Genomic DNA, 14,441 nt, shown 5'->3' with positions numbered 1-14,441 from the left:
AAGGTTTCTCCTCTTTTTGCATCTTCTGCAGCAGTGGAAAGAGTGGTTACCTTTATACCACTAAATGAAAGACAGCCCAATTCCTGATTTTTTGCTCAAGCAGCATCACTCAGCTCATGCCCATGCTATCTGAGACCTGTCCTCTCTCCAATAAGCATGCTTCAGGCTGAGCTAGCTGGAGGTGGCCAAAACAGAGCCAGGCAGTCTGGAGCTTGTGGAAAACACGGATAACGCACACTGAAATATTGTCTGAAAGGATGCAGGTAGTAAAGAAAGGCACAACAGATCTAGAGAAAAAATACAAGGCACAACATGTGCTGAGGGGCTGCAGAACCAGCAGCTCCCTTGTACAGAAGTGTTAGATGAGCAAAACCTGTGCTATCATCCCACCTTTCAGACATATTTTGCAGTAAAAGCTGTGCTGTAGCTTTCAGGGAAATGTCTTTCTTTTATGAGAGGGTATAGTACTTTCCTGAAAATGTGATTTCAAGAAGGAAACTGAGATATCTCACCCCAGAAATGGCAGATTTGGGAGTGGAATGCTGGTTGTGGGGTAGTTAATAAAGAAAATAAGAGCAAGAATTAAATCCAGGGATCACACATTTACTTATTGTTTTTTCCCTGTACTCCTCAACCACTCAAGTGACAGAGATTTAGAAATAAGCACGGCACATCTGATAAACAAACCATGAGAAACAGCAGTGACACACTGAGGATAAAAAAGTCAGATACCCTTTGGGGTGTTAGGACTGAATGAGAGAGACAACAACAAATATATACAGATTTTGCTTCCAAATCCTGCAACCTTTGCTCATACAGACCTTCCTCCAGCCACAATCCTATTAAAAGAGAGCAGTATTATTGCCAAAGGCCTGTAATATCTAGCTCATTAAAACAATACCGGTTGACATTATTAGGATTTATTATTTTGCTCCTTTAGTGCAGACAAAGATTCATCTGAGTACATTGCAGAGCTGAGTCCTTCTTTGGCAAAGCACTTTGAGTGGAAAGCAAAATGCCTGGTATGCTCCAGCAAGGCAGCTTGCACACTTGGCAGATGGTATTTACTTAAGACATACTGCACAGCCCATATTTTAAACTAAGTTATGTCTCTGAGTTCACCTAACTTATCACAAAGACAAAAACTTGTGTTCGTCTGTGGGTGGATGTTAGTCAACCCCCCCCCGTAATCTGACGTGTTACAGAGTGATTTTCTTCTCCCGGTAGAATTAACCTCCTCAGCCCAGTTATAGATCAGAGGCGAAAAGCCACAACATGTTTCCAGCCTGAGTCATGCACATGCTTTTCAGCTAAGCCACAAGGCTCCCAAATTCTCTGAATCACACCATCTGGGCTCCTGTAGTTTCTGAATACTCCAGCGCAAGGTGCTCCAGCCCTCCTGTCCCGCCAGTTAGGGATGGTGTGCAGTCAGTGGTGTGATGGTTTTCCCTGGTAAGATTAGCTGACCTGGTGAAGTGAACCTCAAATGGGAAACTCAAAAGAGGTTTTTAAGCAAAAGCATATCCATGAGGATTTTACGAGGCATGAAGATGAGGGTTTACTGACTTGCCCACATTCAAGTACCTGCTTAATAAGAATAAAGAAGAAATGACACAACTAGCATACACTGGATTGGGCCCACAGGCCATATAATTCAGTATCCTGCCCTTAAATAAATAAAGCAGCTATTACAAAGTGGAACAAACCCAACTAGGGACAATCATTTAAAACTGAACTACAAGGGAGATGTTTTTTTAATCCCTCCAATTAGTGGCTTAGGCTCTAATCTAAATAAACAGTATGTCCTATAGGAAACATCTCATACAATTGTTTAGGTGCAACTAGAAGTTTGAGAATATTGTACAGTACAAGATAAAAACAATGACTATGGCTAAGATACTATTGACGACTTCATAGTATTAGCATTTGAACCAAATGAAAACAAAAAAGCCCATTAGTATCTACTACCTAGAGAGGAAAATAGTATCTGTCTGGAAGTTAAAAATGCTGATTTTTTTTAATTAACACTTACAGTGCTCTATATTTCCAGGGATTTATGTATAAATAAAGACATAAGAACATCCCAGTACAAAAGTGCTACATTCAAATTCTCTTAAATAATCTATTTTTTGTGAGTAATTTGTATTTGACTTCTGTTATATAGCATTTATATACCCCAGTGACTTATCAGTTCTAAATTTAAACTAACAAAATACCCCAATTACCAGTACACTGATGTGTCATTTATTGAGCATACATCTTGCATGTAATGGATTAAATGTGTTTTAACATTAATACCTCTAATTACACAACAGGGTTAATTTGAAAATTAAAAATCTCCTCAGTGATCAATACAGGAGACAGACAGCACAATTACAGCTGCTCGTTTCACCATGAGCAATTTCAAAACAAAAATGTCTCAATTTAGATTTCACCTTGGCTGAAATCCGGCTTTCAGTGAAATCAAGAGCAAAAGTCCCCCAACTCAAAAGATAAGCCAAGATTTCATTCTCTACTTAAACTGCCTGTGTCAGCACAGCCTGCCTGGCTACTCCGTGGCTGTAGTGTTGTATCCCACAGAGTCACAGGGCTGAGGCAGGCAGGACCCCTGGAGGCCCCTGGTGCCAGCCCTGCCCAAGCAGGGACACCCAGAGAAGGCTGCCCAGGACCACGTCCAGGTGGCTTTTGGAGATCCCCAAGGAGGAGACCCCACAGCCTCTCTGGGCAGCCTGTGCCAGGGCTCCGTCACCCGCCCAGCACAGAAGTGCTGCCTGGTGCTCAGAGGGAGCCTCCTGGGTGCCCGGCTGTGCCCATGGCCTCCTGTCCTGGCACTGGGCACCACTGAGCAGAGCCTGGCTCCGTCCTCTCTGCACCCTCCCTTCAGGGATGTAGGGACATGGATGAGATCCCCCTGAGCCTCCTCTTCTCCAGGCTGAGCAGCCCCAGCTCTCCCAGCCTCTCCTCACAGCAGCGATGCTCCAGCCCCTTCACCATCTTGGTGGCCCTCCTGTGGACTCTCTCCAGTGTGCCCAGACCTCTCTGGTACTGCAGGGCCCAGAACAGGACCTAGCACTCCAGGTGCGGCCTCACCAGCGTTGAGCAGCAGGGAAGGATCACCTCTCTCAACCCGCTGGCACAATTTGCCTTGCGCAGCCCAGGACACTGTTAGTCTTCTTTGTGGCAAGCACACATTGCTGGCTCATGCTCAGCTTAGGACCCCAGGTCCTTTTTTGCAGAGCTGCTTTCCGGCTGGGCAAGACCAGAAGGAACCATTATCACAGCTTAGTCTGATCGCCTGTATCCCACAGGCCACAGGATTTTAGCCAGTAATCAGTGCATTAAGCTGATTGTTTCTGCCTCAGCAAGTAAGTGCATGAGCTTTCAATTTGTTCTAACGTTGGTATTACTTGACAATTTTGAACCTCTTCACCAGGTGGTGGCTCCAGGGAAGGTTTCTCTGTCTTTCCTTTTTGAATGTCCTGTTTTCTATGAAGTAAAACCTTGCAGAACTTCAATTAGCTGGACTGTAATCTTCCTCACTACTATTTATGTATGTATTTTTATAAACACACCTCAGGGTACTTTGACTTTATAAATACACACCTCAGGAAGTTTACATTTTTGTGCAAAAGTGGCAGCAAAAATACTTTAACCATTTTAGAGAACAAGTTAAGAGAAAAAAAAAAAAAAAGTTCTACAACTTCATTTTCCTCGCATTTTGGGATGAGAACTTGAGGAAAGACAGCATGTAAGGAAGGAAAATTAATGGTGAAGAAGCTTCATGCAACGGAGGGCCTCAGTTTTTAATGGTGTTCCACAAAAGGTAAACAAAAAAAAAAAAAAGGTTTCACAGATGTTGCCAAGACTTGAGGTTGTTCCACTGACCCAAATATTGCAGGTGCTGTGAACTCGTGTCCACCCCACACACTTGTCTGACTGGAGAGAATGACAGGCTATGCCCCAGCTGAGGTCTGCAATGCAGCTCTGCAGCTGAGGATCATTCCCCTGGTAGCTCAGGCCCAGAAAAATCCCCTCTTGCCTTGTGCTGGGTCTTGCTGCACCTCTGATGAACAGTTCACAGAGAAAAACTACAAACAGCTACTGCTGCTAGTTAGCCCACAAGCTCAAGAGGCTGGAGGTCACTATCATAGGTCATCATTATCATCATGTTGAGGCTAATCTTTTGCTTCCTTGGGTTCAGACAATTAGGTTAAAAGATGTATAGGTAAAATGGCCAGCATCCAGAATGTGGGGAAAGCTATAGTCTGGTTTGCCTGAACAGCTATATTTTGGCCTCTTTGTGTCTTTGAGCAAAACCATAGTCTTTAATTACACAATCATATCCTGCTTCCAATCTCCAGTGATGGACAGGTTCTCTCTACTTGTACACATATCCAGAATGAGATCCAGGTGTTTTTAAATGCAGACTACGACTACAACATTTTCCCTTTTGTGATTTCCAGGTTCTCCTTTTGAGCACTGTATGGCAGTATGTTACAGCTGTCTATTGCTGCTATTTGGTTTGGCTTACATTGACAGATGAGATTTAAAGTCACCTAAAGCACACATCACTCACATCCCTCTGTAACACCTTCCACAAACTCGAAGCTACTCATGCTTAGAAATGACAAGAATTAAACACAATGAACTAATTCCAGAGTGAAGAATATAGACAGAAAAATGCATTTGTTTGTATCTCTAACACTCACTCAAACCAGGCAGGTGACATACAGTAACAGTACTCACAGAAGTTCAAAACTGAACTTAAAACATACAAGAGTATAAAACATCTGCTGAGTGTTGAATGGAGAGTTTGCCTTGAAAAGTTGTAACACGCTTTGAGATTGTTCCATCAAAAGATCCTCCTAAACAGCTCTTGCCCGTGGACATGAACTGAGGCAAATCACAGAGCATTACTCACTGTGGTCAGGAATTTACTCACATAGAACATGAATTCACCTCATTTTTTCTTCATATTATTTTCTTTCTGAAAGTGCAGTATAAAAATCAAATTTTTCTATAGATAAACATGGATCTTTCTTTAATAAAATGCCTAGCTGTGCTGGGGAAGAATGTGGCTCCATTCACCTTGACTTATGCTCTACTTGGGCTTCACAACCACTGCTTTCAATTTAAATTTTTCAAAGTATGGCCCTAATTCTTCATTGCTTTTCACCTACAACTACTTTTTATATTTTCTGTTCTATCCTGTATTTAGCCATGTACTCTGAAAGAAATAACAACTTTGTGACTCACGTAATATAAATTCTTGAAAGTCACCACCTTATTTATTTAAAGAGCACATGAGTAATCATTAATGAATTCTCATGCAGTTACTGCCTACACTGAATAAATACCTCAGACCAAACGTGCTACACCCTGTTCCTTTACGCTGAGGCATGTGTCCCCTTCAGCATGGAAACTAACGGGCTTAGGGGGGGGAAAGGGAATCATCAAAAGATCACATTTTGAAAATACCTATTTAATATCAGACAGGTAATTGCTGCTCACATTCACAGGCCACCACATAATTCTGCCTCAAGGAGTCAGTGTGAACAGAAACCAAATATATAGGACTTTCAAAGCATTATCTGATTAAAATAACAGTCTGGTTCGTTTCATTTCCCTTATGGTGGTTTTCTTTTTAGAAATGATTAAATAACATAATTCCTATAATGATTCATTTTGTTTATTTTTAACTAACACCAAAGGAAAATACAAAGGAAAGCTTCTTCGGCAAAAGTGTTTTTAAAGGAGGAAGAAAAGCTGTATTGCACAACATGATAGAGTAATTCAGCATCGTTTAGAATAGTATATGCCACTTCTGACAGAAAAGCTAGAAGTGCATGCAACACTTGGTATTACTCTGCATTAGTGAAGCAGGTTCAGATCCTGGGATGGAAGCTCTGAGTGCTCTATACGTTGCTTAGTAAATCACTGCTTTCACCAAGGAAAATTATCCCTGTTGTAAGAACTTCAGTGTTTACTATTGTGGCTGCCTCCGGTTTGAAATCTAGTAACCGAAAAATATCCGCGCAAGAAGCAGAGAGCAGGTATTCAAACAAGCCCCAAGGCAGCTTAGCACTTAAACATGTGGCAGCTCTCCTTCCAGCAAAGCAATTAACCATGCAAGACTCATCATTCCAGTGATGTTAAAATGAAGACTGGATGTTTTTCTAAACATATGCTCTAGTTCAAGCAGTGATTAGGCTGGGGAGGTGCTAACGCAAGAACAAGGGGAATGGGGTTCAAATACATTCTCTTGATGGCTTCTTCTTGCTTTAAAAATGTGTGGACCAGTGAAATATGAAAGCAGGGAGCCTGAAGAATGATTTACCTGCTTTACTGAATGGGGACACTGGAGGCTGGGTTTGTTTTTCATCTTGTATCTCCAATATATTCTTGGTAAGTTGCTCTGTGGCACTCCATTATCAAATAAGCATGCTTGCCAATGTGCTAAAACTCACTGATGTCTGAAGGGACAGGCTGATACCTCAGTCCATGTCGAAGTCCTCTCTTTGCCTACATCACAGCACTTCCATTTACTTACAAATGATGGCATCACTGCATGCAACATGAATCCCACCTGCCCTGGCCTGGTGGCAGCACAGAGGGTTGACCTGCTGGCCCAGGGAAGCCTCACGAAGGATGTGTCAGTGCCTTGGGCAGATCTAGGATTTCATCCAGAGTATAAACGGGAAGTTTTGGGTTGAGTTATACTATTTAGACCTAGGTTTGTTTTATGTATTATTTTTTGTATTGCTAACACAGGTATTTATTTAAAAATTGTTACTCCTTACCTTGGGCACTTCAGGAAAAAAGTATAACTCACCTATGATCTTCTACTAGGCCTGTATGATCCTATATACGGGCACATAACACGCACATCAGCATCTACTTGCACATTCGGTATCATTATTGCTAATGAACTGACGCATAACCAACAGCGGACTCTGTCCCCTGCTTTCTATCAATAAAAGAAGTGTATTCTTAGCAAGCCGAAATACATAAATTTCTTTTGTGTCATGTTGGTACATGCTGAACTGCAACATATATCACATCATCAAGGCACTATGCAAGTATTATTTCCTACAGCCTGGTACGGGACGTAATGGAAAGCTGTGGCAGAGCAGCAGACTCACCACACGCCGAGGACCTGTGCAACGAACTGCAGACAGGAAAGTTGCAACGCAGAAATTCCTATCTGTCCCAGCCTCTCGAGCCATGGCAGTATTCATCGCCTTCATTTCCAGTGCTAACTACAGGATTCCAGCATCTCTGCCACGGCGTGATGCAGCCAAAGCTGCTTTAAACGACCTGATTTTCAGAGTATGTCATACTTTGACTGCCATCTCAACTGCAGCCTTTCACATCGGTCACAGATTTTGGGAAGATTTGCATGGTGGAACAACTCCTGTATAGCGCGTGACGCACAATGTAGGCCCAGGAGGGAAAGCTGTGCAGCGCACGACAGGCAAAGGAGGCGCGTCGAACAATTTCATCAGTAGCTGCTGCTCGAAAATGAAGTTGGCTCTAACACCGTGCCTCAAACGCTTCCAAATAAATCTGAGGAGAAATGAATTACCCTTCCTTTCCATTCAGCCCCAGCTGTACACTGGGTACACAGCATGACATAATATCCTTCCTGAAATCAGAGCTGCAGTGGGGACCAGTATCCTTCACAGAGGACCAGTTCCTGAGATCGCGCTGCAAACAACTGCGTTTTCCTAATTGCCACAGAAACTATCTCCTTCATCTTTTTTAAAAGCTGGCCAAAGAAGTAAGCATTGTTTTCTTTATAAACACAGTAAAGGCTTCATCACTACGTCCCTGTACTTCTGTGAGAGTTTGACAGCCACAGATACACAGAATATTACTTGACAGCAACACACAGGAATAGCCACTCTGCTTAACTGCTGCTGTTCAGAAGCTCTCACCAATTTATTTACTATTTTCTAGGTACAGACAGTGAATTATGTTAACTCTGTGACTGCCCCTAGTTAGCAGAATCAAAGACCTTCTTGTAAACTGACAAGAAAGCAAATGAGAAATTGTTATCTTCGGGATTTTTTTTATGGCAAATTTCTTTTCTGTATGCTGGACCACATATATCTGGGAAACTGGTGTTCTTCGAACAGGATGCTACTGTGCATTGATTTGTTTTTTAATCTGGAAAAAGCTAGCTCAGTTGGCTTTTATTTTTTATACTTGCTTTAAACATTCTGAAGATAATTTCAGTTGCACGTAAAGGCCAAAGGATTTGTCTCGAGGCCAATCTGCGTTTAGCTTCAGCACTGTAGACACTCCGAGAAAATCAATACGTCTGCAATGACTGCCTAGATAAATGCATAAGCAATCAGAGAACGCCAAGTCAGCCATTATTCTTAGGGACATGTGACAAGTTTCCTAACACTCTGACAGCTACACATGCTTGCTTCCAGAGAGGGTTAGCCCAGCTGCCTGCTTGCAGCCGCCCTGGGCTCATGCTTTGTTTTTACCTGGCCGATCACCTATTCGTTCTCTGTGAGTTACGGACAGCTTTCACCTGCAGCACTCGGGGCAGAGGTACCGGTGCCAGGAACTGCTGTGCCGGTCGGAAAAGACGAACTTCAGCACTAAAACTCCTGCATAGTTTATGATTAAAAGATAATATAGTTAAATAGCTAAACAGGCACTAGCATTTGTCTCTCGGTTCTCCGTCCCTACGTGCATTGGTGCAATGTGCACCAAGAGCGAGTTGTGAATGACTGTGCCAAACTCCAACCCAAGCCGGATTAGTTCAGAACAGGGAGGAAAGGGGCTGGAATTTGAGGGATGAAAACATCTTCGATTACGAAAGCGGGGACCTGCCACGGCAGCCGGCTGGGGAGGGCTCCTGCCAGACACTCACCTTGCTGAATCTTCGTCAGGAGCTGGTGACGTGCGAGAATCCTGCTCGTCCTGTAGGGAGGGCGCCTTGCCGTCTGGTCAAATCGCAAGTACATCTCCTGGCCCTCAGGTGACACCGAGTTGAGATAGTAACAGCCTGTGCCTGATGTCCTGGGCACCTGCTTAAACATCTCTGCTCCTTTAAAATTCCTCCTTCAGTCTCCCGTGTGGCTACTCCAGATTATAATCAGGGTAATGAAAGGAGGGAGGCAACAAGCCCTAGGGAGCTGAAAAGAGCAAGCGCTTTAAAAGAAAAAGGAGTGCCAAAAGCTACAACTCAGGATTCCTGCTTCTCCCACATGATCTGCAAGGGCCAATCGCTCCGAGAGCAGCCCGTGGAAGTGCGGCGTGCTGGAGAGGGACAGAAAGTCAGCCCAGCGCTTGCAGCCCCGCGCCGTCCCGCAGGCTACGACGTGCTTCTGCACTTACGAAGCATGGGAGAGCTGCACGGGGCAGTCTCGGAAAACAAATTAAGAAAGATTCCAGGCATCTGGGAATACCTATTTTAGCCTGCAGAGCTCCTTGTTATGCAGGGCTGGGGAAAACCTTTTCCTCCTCCGTGCCACGCAGCTGTCGAGTCATCCCCTGAGATGATGCCCTCGCTCCTTTTCTAAAAATCATACCAGTGTTTGCCAAGGGAAAGTCAGTTTAGGGCTGGGCTGTCTGAGTCCCCTAAACCACACAGTACAACGAGCACTGGAACAAATGAAACCCTTCCAATGAAAAAAAAAAAAAAAAAAAAAAAAAAAAAAAAAAAAAACAACAACAGCAAAACTCACCAAAACAACAGGAAACCCTTAGCAGCAGGCACTCAGTGTTAGTAAACAAACCCAAAATTTGCAAGATCGGTGTTACTGAGAACCAGCTACAATGGGGAAGAAGGGGAAAAGAGCGAGAGATGCTCACTTCTTCTAGTTCCTCAGTGTAATGTCTTTTGTTTTGGAACAGACAGACAGGGCATCTGTTTTTTATTCAGTCCTACATATCAACCACCAAGTTTGCAAAACATGACATTTCTTTACTTAATCAAATATAAGCAGAACTTTGCAATTTTTATCAACATACACGGAGCCAATCTGTGTTAAAATATACACAGTAACACTGAAAATGCCCTACTAGTATGCCTGTTGATTAATTTGCCATTACATTTCAAAATACCAGTGTCTTGGCTCAGTACACACCTAGCCTGAGCTGATTTGTAACGGGGCAGGATCTTGCCAGGGTGCCTTGTGATGGAGACAGTGTCCAAAATGAGCACTGCCAGCACACGGGAAGCCACTTCGCAGCCCTGGGGATGGATTTCACAGATCTACCCGCGATGACACCGTCCATACCTCGCTGTGAGAGCCACAAGAAGTCACGGCATCCTATCTTCATACAGCCCAGACAGGGCAGGGCCCTGGGGCGGCACGGCTGGGAAGTGCCCGCAGGCAGTCAGGCGGTTCTCAGCAGCTGCTGGAACAACCCGTGAGCCACCCTCTGCACCTTGCCAGGGCAAACATCACCCCCACCCTCTTGGGAAGCAGGGAAGACAGTTGTTTCATTCCCATTTATCCATTAAGGTGTCGCTCTGTGCAAAAAAAAAACAACACATAGGGCAGGGTTTTGCTGAGATGAAATTTGCTTTCATTGCGCGTTACGGATTTTGTTCCTAATAGACACGGGGCTTTTGCCGTGCAGTAAAATGGGGAAATATAATTGCGGGTGCCAGACATTTAAAATGAATGCCCTAGACAGAAAGCCTCCAGGACCTGTTATTACCATCCACAGCCACCTGCCAGTCCTGTATCTGCTATCTTCTGCTCCAGATGTGGCTGTGCATTTAGGGGGGACAACTTCAAACTCAAAACATCTTGTTCATCGGGATGTCGGTCTGCATCCCAAACAGCACACTGCTGGAGTGGGAATCGCCCGTCTCGTCCCTGCTGCCGTGTGCAGGGCAGAGAGGCAGGAGAGACGCTTGAGGGGAAGCAGAGGGAGGCTGGGGGGCGAGGGGAAGGGTGCTCACCGTTCCCACCCAGCTTGCTGCACCCCGGGGAAAGTCAGCCTGTCAGCCACTCCTCTGCTGTCTTTTGAAGAGTAAATATCCCAGGGACTCCAGAATGTCAATGATATGCACAGTGTTTATCCAAAGAGACTTTGCCACTATGCAGGGAAATTCTTATTTGATTCATCTACAGCCCTCTGATCTAATTCCACTTATAAAATGCTATTGCTAGCGGAAAAAGCGGTTATTAACATTTCATAGCGCACTATTTAAATTTTCATAGGGATTTCTTTTTTCTCTTGGAAAGTGCATAGACTTTTCTTCAGTTAATGGGATTCCTCCTTGTTCCTTACAGTACTTCTAGAGACTCGCAACCAGTTTAACAGAAATGTAATGCTTCAAAAGGCAGACCAAAGGAAAAAAAAGTGCAAGAGCCTAAATACTGTACTGACTGGGGAACAAGTGCAGCAAGGACTGAGCCCTCAGCAAGCCTGGCTGGCTACCTGGTATATTAAAGAGCAGTGCACCAGCCCTAGTGCCTTGCTCCCATGCAGGCACTGGAGGTAAAGGGGCACCTCCCAGCTGCCCTCCTGGCTCCCTGAGCAGCACTTCTCAGCCCTCACAAAGGGCAGAATTAGAAGCAAGGCAATAAAATTCCCCTCCTTCCCGCACACGAGGGTCAAAACCTCGATGTCGGAGCTGCAGGGCTGCTGCAGGCACCGCGCTGCCTCCTCTGGGGCTGAATTCTTTGGCTGCAGTCCAGCACTTGCATAGTAGTCAAATAAAACAAGAAGCAACAAGAGCTAGCTGCTCTCGCAGCGCCCATTTGAAAGCTCCCGTGCTTCAATTTGTGCACAGCGGAGGAACGAAGCAGTCCTTATTTCATTTAAAATGCCAGTCTCCTGGTTCGGTGACTGTCCTGTCACTTACTGCTTATTCTCAAAAATGTGTAAGTCATTCACGTGAGAAAACACCTCTGGCCACCAATCTTTTGGACGAAAAGGACCACAGAAGCATAAGCTCTTAAGAGTTATATAAGAGAGCTACTTAATATTTCAGTTTCAGTTTACAGACTGCTGCTGGAATACTTTAGAGAGCAACACCAAACTTGATGCTGATGCACCTCTCCGAAAAGCACTCAGAGATGAAAGCATCCTCGCATGCTGGAGGGGACCTGGAGCACATGCATGAAATTGCTGCCGGGCACAACGGCAAGGCCCCTGGGATGGAAACTGATCCCCGAGTTCCTGTGTCATGGCTGATCGATGGGAATGGAGATTTCTTCAGAAAAATAAAAAATAAAAATGTTCCTATCTAAATCAGAACGCCTGCTTTTAGGTCCACAGTACAGTAACTGCGTGTCACTGCTAGATGTCTAACAGAATAAACACAAATGCGATGAATCCTGAGATGTTCTGGAAGATCAGGAAGCTTCACCTAAAGGCTTATGAGTACTGCACAGCATTACGGAAACCTGCACAGTGTTTAAGTAGAAACGGCAAAGCTCAGGGATGTGTCCTCTCCTATGTATGCTTTCATAGGCAGAATTGCAACACTTGACTTTCTGCTCATTGATTTTTTTTGGTTCTCTGCCTCTTTTTCTCACTGAAATTGCATTTGGTGTGAAGGCAAAAGGGTAGAAACAATTTGCAGGAAAACCAGCCCCAGGACTATTCATATAAACCCAAGTATTGCAGGCGGCCCTTGAGATCTGCTTCCACTGGGAGCGGGGTGCCCTTATGGGATGGAGAGGAGCACAGCCTGCCCTATAAACACTAAATCACATCTGGTAATGAAACTAACTTACACCCAGCTTTTCTGAGCAAAATGACAGTGCAGGTTTCTGTATCACTTTCCACCCTGGCCTTAGATTATTGCTCATGTGGACATGAGGCAACTCTGGAGTGAGGTTCATTGAGATGAACGGCACTTTCCCCCTTGTACCCACATCCATGCAACAGGACCACTTACTCACTCGTTATAGTGCACCTCTCCTAATGAACTGCAAGACCATGATGTCCAACGCCACGTGGAGTTTCTTAGGCTTGGATTTAACCTGCTGTTCTCACACAGTAATCAGTCGCTTGATCTTGCTGCCGAGACCTATTTCCCTTTTATTGTTAGTTACACTTATCTGCTTATAGCACATCTAAAATTAAATGGCAGCGTGATGGCTTCTCTTCATTTGAAAGCACGAGTGCTATGAGAACAACACCGCTTCCCAGCCCTGCAGTGGCACAGGTGTTATTCCCATTAATGACACGCAGTTATAGGAAGCCGCACGCTCTGGTTTTCAAGTCACAGAGAAAAAACATCAAGGATTTGCTGTTAACTTGTTGATTTCTGAACTCCCTTCTACAATGCTGCAGGTAGGAGAATATTTCAGTTGCTGGGTTTTGGCTAAAACTCAAATATTCAACACAATTTCTTCCCTATTCCTGCACTTACAGATGCCTGCACAGCAGCCAAGGCATTAACACCAGGCAATTCCTCCTTTCTCAAACCTGGGAAGAGAAAAAAGTCATACGTGGGGAGCCCAGAGCTGTGTTTATGAGGATTTCACTTCTCTCACGTGTTCTGAACCCTGTCTCTGTGACCGGGACATTTAAAAGCAGAACTTCACTGCCTGAATGTTTTTAAAAAAAAGTTTTATGTTTGAATGCAGGCATTTGTTTGTGTGCTGGGATTACTCCAGCCTGCAGCCAGAGGTCTCGGCAGTGCTCCGGACGCCTTCCTGGGGCTCTGCAGCGCACGGGGGCTGCCAACAACTGGACTGGTGCAAAAGGAAAATAGTTCAGGCCAGATTTCAACATCACTGGGAAGCAGGATGGAAAGAGCTCATAACGGCAGGGCATTGCAACAGAGAGCTGTCTAATTGGAAAGCCTGATACTGAAGTGTTTTGGAGGCAAGGCAGCCGCTATGTGAACTGCCTGATAGCGGGTTTTAAAAAATGAACACTAAGCAAGCCTGTTCCTTATGCATGAAAGGCAGGCTTACAGACAGCCTTGATAATCTTCAGATCAGGAAAAAAGGCTTCTGAATAGTTCGTTACATCCTCTTCCTAAGCTCTAGCACCCTGGTTCTAGCACCAGAGGATTACACGTTTGCATTTTAAGACCCACATGTTTAGGGAATAGACCCAGTATAAAACATACCTCCTGATTACAAAAGCATTCGTGGCCCAGCCAAACCACTGAAGGCAGCTCCAATACAAGCAGAGGATTAGAAATGATATGCAAGCTTCGCACAACAGGAATGTGTTATTGGCTGCAAGGGATGCCAAGGAGAAATGAGTGGCAACCGTCCCATCCACCACCAAAGCTGGTTTGCAGCAATAAGGACACACGTAAAAAGCCGAGGAGATGAGGGTCACTGCAAGAAAGCTGAGGCAATTCCTCACATCAGTACTCCCTTAGAGGATCAGGGATGTATGATAATAAACTGAAGAGTAACAAATCCACAGGAACGAGTGGGCTGCACCAGAGTCCTAAAGGAGGTCGGATATAAAATAGCTGCCCGGTCACC

At 44.6% G+C, this 14,441-nt stretch overlaps 1 protein-coding gene across 6 annotated transcripts in view; it reads right to left on the bottom strand.

Moving 5' to 3' along the window:
• STARD13 (StAR related lipid transfer domain containing 13) overlaps positions 1-14,441 on the bottom strand; it is a 295,349-nt gene that overhangs the window by 115,130 nt on the left and 165,778 nt on the right. The window contains exon 1 of one of the 6 annotated variants that reach the window (XM_035324555.1): positions 8,891-9,340. The exons of the other annotated variants lie outside the window; for them this stretch is intronic. Within the exon in view, the coding sequence (XP_035180446.1) occupies positions 8,891-9,059 (169 nt within the window). The 5' untranslated portion in view covers positions 9,060-9,340. Of the gene's footprint in view, positions 1-8,890; positions 9,341-14,441 lie in introns of those variants that run through there. 6 annotated transcript variants of the gene reach the window in all.

The sequence above is a fragment of the Oxyura jamaicensis genome, chromosome 1 (assembly GCF_011077185.1).
Source record: "Oxyura jamaicensis isolate SHBP4307 breed ruddy duck chromosome 1, BPBGC_Ojam_1.0, whole genome shotgun sequence".
Classification (NCBI taxonomy): domain Eukaryota; kingdom Metazoa; phylum Chordata; class Aves; order Anseriformes; family Anatidae; genus Oxyura; species Oxyura jamaicensis.
This window is presented reverse-complemented; position numbering and strand designations above follow the sequence as displayed.